At 45.3% G+C, this 7,500-nt stretch overlaps 2 protein-coding genes across 2 annotated transcripts in view; both read left to right on the top strand.

Moving 5' to 3' along the window:
- The window catches only part of rpf2 (ribosome production factor 2 homolog), a gene marked incomplete at its 5' end in the record, with an annotated part of 4,098 nt that extends 3,702 nt beyond the window's left edge, over window positions 1–396 (top strand). The window contains 1 exon segment of the mRNA NM_001201095.1: window positions 193–396. Coding sequence (NP_001188024.1) covers window positions 193–378 — 186 coding nt within the window. The 3' untranslated portion in view covers window positions 379–396.
- Window positions 397–2,674: 2,278 nt separating this feature from the next.
- slc16a10 (solute carrier family 16 member 10) overlaps window positions 2,675–7,500 on the top strand; it is a 19,411-nt gene continuing 14,585 nt past the window's right edge. The window contains exon 1 of the mRNA XM_053686050.1: window positions 2,675–3,253. Coding sequence (XP_053542025.1) covers window positions 2,923–3,253 — 331 coding nt within the window. The 5' untranslated portion in view covers window positions 2,675–2,922. The remainder of the gene's footprint in view (window positions 3,254–7,500) is intronic.

Consider the following 7,500-nt stretch of genomic DNA (forward strand, 5'->3'; position numbering starts at 1 on the left):
TAATCTCTAATCGCCAGCTGCTTTATTCACTGAAGTGCTCATGGTGGCGTATTCAAGTCACTAATCAGTTCTGTTCAGTTATTGCGATGTTATTTGTTTAGCGCTTTCATCAAAGCACGTCGTCACTAAGCGGCTTCACAGAAACGATCTAAATTTTCCCTTTCTAAATTTCTCCCTCATCCTGTTTCGCAGCCCAAGAAGAAGAAGAACGTCTCCCACGATACCTTTGGGACCAGATACGGCCGGCTGCACATGCAGAAACAGGACCTCAGCAAACTGCAGACCAGGAAGATGAAGGGACTGAGGAAGAGGAAAGGAGATGTCGCCATGGAGACCGGAGAGACGATATCACCCAAGAAATCCAAAGCTCAGGAATAAAGGCATCTCTGTCAGAAAGGACGATTTTTTTTGTATTATTATTATTAAAAAAAACCCCGTCTGATCCTTCTTGTGTTGTGACTCGGCCGGATCACCTCTGGAACACATCGGTGTGACTCGTTGAACACGTTTTTGCAGTTATTGGTGGTGTTTATTTGTAAATTTTCAGGTTCTAGGTTCTAAACCTCACCCTGGCCTTTTAACAACAACAACAACAATAATAAACCGCTGAATATTTTCACCAGCTCCACGCTGTGTGGTGCGCTTCCTTCATTTCACCACTAGATGGGGCACGAATGAAAGTTTACTTTCCATGCACGCTTAAACAGTTCCACATGTGAAATAAACTGATTTGCCATAAAATCATGAGTTATTTTGTGAAGAGAAGCCTTATTTTAGATGGAGTGTTGGGAGAAATGTTTAGTTTCTGGCCGCAGTGCAACCACAGTGTGATCGTTACCATCGTCAGATCGGTGGTTGTTACCCGTGGTGCTGACAGATCGGTGGTGATGTAAGGCTGATGTTCACCCAGCATGTTTATGATGTTAATAATTCCTCCCCGTCAGTGGAGTGCAGGACTGTGCTCATGCTCGAGGTCATACGAGGTCATTCTTAAACAGAAAGCAGCTGCACCTCTATGGAATGCTGTGGGATGGAAAAGCATGTAAAAAATACATAAAATACTGTGGAATGGGTGGGAGTTTAACTGTTAAAAAGAAAACAAGAATAAATCTGATCGACAGTTGTTTTTTGCAATTGCAATAATTTAACTGTTATTAAAGGTAAAGTATTCAATATGCAAATAGTTATTGTTGCAAGTATTTTAAATGAACACGTTTCCTTTAACATAATTTATTAATTATTTAGCGCAGATTTGTTGTGTAATGTAATTTTTTTTTTTTTTAGATGAATAGATTTTACATTAAACAAGTTGATAAACGTCATCAGCTTGGTTTTTAATTGATCTTAATTGTTCCGTATCCTCTGGGTCTGTTGTAGGGTCTCTGAGGATTCCCAAAGAGGAACAAACAAAAAATCCTAAAGTTTGTGTTTTCCAGACTCAGTAGTGTCATTCATTTCCTCAGTATGAAGAGGAAAAACATGATGGTTTTAGCTTTACATGACTCTGAAGTGAAACCTCTGTGGAATGTGCAGGAATGTTGGAGTTTTTCCTTTCTCATGTGTAAAGGGAGAGATGCGGCGCGCTGAGGAATGGGGTGCCAGTACTTTTTTGTTGGGATGCCAAATGGACCACAGTGTGTAAGTGTGCACCTGTATTTTGTTTAAAAAAAAAAGAAGTGCGGTACCTGTGTGAATGTTCTGAAGGTGATCACCTCGGTTCCCCTCTGAACCATCTGCTGAATCAGCGACTTTCATTCGTACTCCCTCCCAAAAACAATTACACAGACATTTGCACACAGCAGTGCCCGTGGTTATAACCGCGTGCATCGCTGCAGCATCAGTGGTTTAGTAAAATACAGATCAATATTTTAGTTTTATTTGAATGTTATATTCCATCAGATAATCCAGTACATTTTCATTCACACCTTGTTTCTTGTACACATCCGTAAGCGATTTATGATAATGTCAGTCCTGTCTACAATTAACACTATCCATCCATCCATCTTCAACCGCTTACTCCTTTTCAGGGTCACGGGGGAACCTGGAGCCCATCCCAGGGAGCATGGGGCACAAGGCGGGGTACACCCTGGACAGGGTGCCAGTCCGTCACAGGGCACGATCACATACACACACACACACACACACACACATTCATACACTACAGACACTTTAGACTCCCAATCAGCCTACCATGCATGTCTTTGGACTGGGGGAAGAAACCGGAGTACCCGGAGGAAACCCCCGCAGCACGGGGAGAACATGCACACTCCACACACACACACACACACTCCACACACACAGGGCCCCGGTGGGAATCGAACCCCCGACCCTGGCGAACGTGCTAACCACTAAGCCACCGTGCGCCCCAATTAACACTATTAAACATTAAAATACTCATCACAAACGGTTCAGGTAGAGTTCATCAAGTCTTTATATTTAGATTAGTACACAATGAATGCATGTTTGTTTGTTATTGTTTTTGTTTATTATGAATGCGTTTGTATAGGATAATATAACACTGCTTTAGGGATTAAGGTTACTGTATTCACTGAAGGGGTTGGCTGCGTCCCGTCCAATCACACCGTAATATTTATGAATATGCAAACGTGACCACGCCCACTCTCGTGCATGTATTTATACCGCACCGCAAGGCTGCAGCGTGTCAGTATTGCAGCGGTAACGCCTGGGCGTGGCTTCAGCAGATAAGCACAAGGCACACAGCATGTCTGATATAAGCAATCCATAAATCAGAACCGAGCTGTTTGAATCTTTATTCAATCTTTTTAAAATATTTTTTTTACAGATTTAAATCCAGAGGTCTGCTGTAGGGAGAGTGTGAGTGTCACCTCATTAGCTTTGTACACAGTTGACAGGAAACCATAAACGCCAGGAAAGGAGATCAGTACGACAGAAGACAGAACCATGAGTGAGAACCATGAACCCGAAACTCGTGAGGACGCCGAGCCCACGGTACCGGCGGAGGAGCCTGAGGGAGCCCCCACGGAGGAGCGCTTAATCGAGCCGGAGGAGGTGAAGCAGGAGAACGGCGGAGATGGGGAGAGTCAGCGGGCCGCGGTGGAGAAACAGCCCGAGTTTGTACACCCCGAGGGCGGCTGGGGCTGGGTGGTCATGCTCGCCTCCATGTGGTGCAACGGATCGGTGTTCGGAATCCAGAACGCCTTCGGGATCTTATTCGTGTCCCTGCTGAAGGAGTTCGGCTCCGAGAATGATGAAGACCTGCGCTTCAGGACAGGTATTACCTCACTTTACCCCACTTTTACCTCACATTAACCTCACTTTACCTCAGTTTTACCTCAAGAACCTGTCTGTGTGCCGATAAAGTCATTATTGACTTCTTTTTCGAGCCGCGCGCGTGGAACAAAGTTCGCGCCAGATGGCGCGCGAGCCGAGACACTCCTGCTGTCACGTAGACGCGTTATTACCGCGTTTAAATGTTCATTATGCTGTTATTAACACGTCACCGATTTCACCGGTTAGCAGTTTAAACACGTAAACAACTAAAATAAAAACAACAACAAAACCCCTTGAACAAACACCGTGTGCTGTTTTGGAGAAGGGCTCGCACGTGTCGCGTGCTCAGCACACTTCTCTCCACGAGAGGATTTTTTTCCTCTTTCTCTTTCTTAACGGATTTAGTTTATAAACTTCTCCTCATCCATCTCTCAGTTACTGCTCACAGTTACCTCAGGAATGCCCCGCTGGAGCGGTATTAACGGTTATTAAGGGTTAGTTTGTTGATCATTGTTTTGTTTCCGAAAGATAAAAAGCTCGTTATGAAAAGCATATCATCTACCTGTAGCCTTTAAAGCGGAAGTGGCGTCATGTGTCGTCAGATACGGTTTCCTGTTAAAGGAAATCTCATGTTTGTGTGACAGTATGTTCTGTGTGTTGTGTAGAAATAAAGAAAGGTTTAATAATAAACATGTTTGTTTATAAACATCAACTTTACACACTTCTTTAAAGAAATATTTTCTTAAAGATGAAACTCTGAGCTGATTCCATGGTTTTAATGGCGTTTTAATGAAAATGGAAGAAAAACCAGGATGCTAATTTGCATGATGTATTAGTTCAGTCAGAAACCTTGTTCTGTAATTAGCTTATTTGATAATAAAGTTAGCGGTTGGTGCTGTGGGCGGGGCTTACCGCGATCCCACACTGTTCAGTCAGAGATCAGATAGATCAGATAAGTCTGATGTATTAGTGGTTGTTACTCATAAACGAGTATATAATGTTTAATCTTATTAGTTACCACACGATATTTAAACACGGCGTACAGAGATGTGTGTGTGTGTGTGTGCTGGACAGAGATACGCTGTGTTATAAAGCTAACGGCTAAAGTAGCGCGTGATGTTCAGTCTGATGGCATACAGGCATAAAACCTGCTCACACGCACACGCACACACCTGTAATTCAGTGCACACACTCAGCATGTACGCTTACTCTCTTGTTCAAAGTCTGAGTTTAATCAGCAATGTGTTGGTATGTGTTGAGTTCTCACACACACACACACACACACTCACACACACAGCATTTCTATCTTTGCCAAAGGTCTATCTCTGAGCTGCACTACACACACTCACACACACACACAGCGTTTCTATCTTTGTCGAAGGTCTATCTCTGAGCTGCACTACACACACACACACACACACACACACACACATCGTTTCTATTTCTGTCGAGGGTCTATCTCTGAGCTGCAGTGAGGAAGATGCTCTCAAATTAGGAAACTGACTTCAGCTTATCTCTCACACTCACACACACACACACACACACACACACACACATAGTTCAGAATGAGATCTCTGACCCGTGTGACCTTTGACCTTCAGGGACATTAAAGATTGTGAGTGCTTTATTACAGCTGATGGTCACATCCTGGTCTCCGACAGCGCGCCGGCTTTGTGTTTAGTCTCTCAGTGAGGTGTAAATCCCGTGTAATTGAGGTGGAAGCTGTGTTTATTGGGGCTGAAAAGGTTCAGAGAGGGGATTAGTGAGGAAGGACAGGCTAATCGCACAGTGGGGGGCAGATTAGGGGGGAAGAAAGGGTGGATTTTGAGACAGAAGTGGAGGGGTGGCGGCCTGTTTTCGAGTATATTTGCGGTAGAACCTGAAAAAAATAGATAAATCAAGTGTACGCAATAAATGTTAGTATTGAGGGGGGTTTGTGTGGGGGGTCGGGACTGGTGTGTGACACAGTTACAGGGTAGATTTGGGGAAAGAAAAGGTGTATTTGGTTTGTGCATCAATGGTATGAATGGATTATAATAAAAGTGTAGAGATGGGGGGGGGGGGGGGGTGGAGGGAGGGATTTTGTCAGGTTGCCTGATTCAGGAGGGTAAAAAAAGAGTATATTGAGCTGGACCTGAGGGGTAGATTTAGGGGACAGGACAAGTTGACTTGGACAGGAAAGGAAGAGCTGATGTGGTGGATGGGGGTAGAGTTGTACGGATGGAGTGGCAGATTTGGGTGGAAAGAGAGGCATCTGGGGTACAGGAAGGGTTGAGTTCAATGTAAATTGGGCAAATTTAAGGGGGCAGAAATGGTAGGTGATGGTGAGGGGTACATTGGGCAGAATTGGGGTGACAGTAAAGGTGGGTATAGTGGGGCCTAATGGGATTAGTTTGGTAGGAGAGAGTAAGAGATCTAATGTAGGATCACAGGGAGAGATTCTAAGGGGCAGAATGAAAGGGTAATAAGGTGGTGTCTGGTATAATGGTAGTTCTGATGAGGGAGGAAGAGCAGTTCTTTGGGGGCTTAGTCTTTCTGAGTCTATCTACTAATCTCCATTTGGTCATTTTATTCCACTCTTCCATGCAGAAAAGCCCCAGATCTATCAAATAGCGAGGGGATCTCCCTTACACAGTTATCTCATTATCGTGCTGGAAGTAGGCTTGCAGTGATACTCTGTGTTCCCGGTGTTTGGCTGTACGGCGATTACATCATTTGCCCACCGTGGCTCCGCCTCCACCGCGGCTCCTCCCCCACCGTCATTTTCCCGGTGTTGTCACATGTCTATTAACCGGTGCGAAAATTTCCTCACCATCACGTCCCTAGCTGGAAGGTGAGATGTTTCTAAAAGAGGGTTGATCGGAATAATTGAATTGATGATAGCTGTGTGTTATGTTTAGGCGTTTTCCACTGGATCGTGTTTACATAACCAGAAGCAGGTTTCCTCTCCTGACAGGATAACATGCACGTGTGTGTTTATGAGAGACTCCAAGATGTTTTTCCTGCAGTTTCTTTATCCTGAGGCACAGAAATAAATCCATTATTTACCCCTGAACCGACATGTTCTACACACGGGAGAAAATAAACACCTGGACTGAAGCATTACAAATGTGGAGTTATTCATTAACACCGTGTTTGATCTCAGAAATCATGTTCAGGTGAAGGTCAGTGACTGGTGGGATACACACACACACACACACACACACACACACACACACACACGCACACACACACACACACATCACCCCATGTCCAGTAAGAAGAGACAGTGTTACACTGGACACATGGTTTGTGAGGTCAGCAGAAGCAGTCAATCAGAGTGAGACATGAGGAGGAGGAGTTACTCACACTGTCTGTGTGTGTGTGTGTGTGTGTGTGTGTGTGTGTGTGTGTGTGTGTGTGTGTGTGCAAAATCATTAGAGGACTTTAAGCTGAATAGATAGATCTGTGTGTAGCGATCTTGTGTGAGTAGTAGTGTGTGGAGTAAGGAATGTGACTATAGAATATGGGAGTATGGAGAGAGAGTGTGAGAGAGAGCGTGAGTGAGAGAGAGAGAGTGTGTGTGAGAGAGAGAGTATGAGAGAATGTGGGCAAGAGTGAGTGAGAGAGAGTATGGGGAGAGAGTGTGAGTGAGTGAGAGAGTGTGAGTGAGAGAGAGTATGGGGATTGAGAGTGCGAGTGAGAGAGTATGGGGAGAGAGAGTGAGAGACAGAGAGTGCGAGTGAGAGAGAGAGTGTGAGTGAGAGAGAGTATGGGGATTGAGAGTGCGAGTGAGAGAGTATGGGGAGAGAGAGTGAGAGAGAGAGAGTATGGGGAGTGAGAGTGAGAGAGTATGGGGGGAGAGAGTGAGAGAGTGCGAGAGTATGGGGAGTGAGAGAGTATGGGGAGAGAGAGTGAGAGAGTATCGGGGAGAGAGTGCGAGAGTATGGGGGAGAGAGAGAGAGTGCGAGTGAGAGAGTGTGAGAGTATGGGGGAGAGAGAGAGAGTGCGAGTGAGAGTGCGAGAGTATGGGGGAGAGAGTGAGAGAGTGCAAGTGAGAGAGTGCGAGAGTATGGGGGAGAGAGTGAGAGAGTGCAAGTGAGAGAGTGCGAGAGTATGGGGGAGAGAGTGAGAGAGTGCAAGTGAGAGAGAGTGCAAGTGAGAGAGTGCGAGAGTATGGGGGAGAGAGTGCAAGTGAGAGAGTGTGAGAGTATGGGGGAGAGAGAGAGAGTGCGAGTGAGAGAGTGCGAGTGAGAGAGTGCGAGAGTA

This window comes from Ictalurus punctatus, chromosome 2 (genome assembly GCF_001660625.3).
Source record: "Ictalurus punctatus breed USDA103 chromosome 2, Coco_2.0, whole genome shotgun sequence".
Classification (NCBI taxonomy): domain Eukaryota; kingdom Metazoa; phylum Chordata; class Actinopteri; order Siluriformes; family Ictaluridae; genus Ictalurus; species Ictalurus punctatus.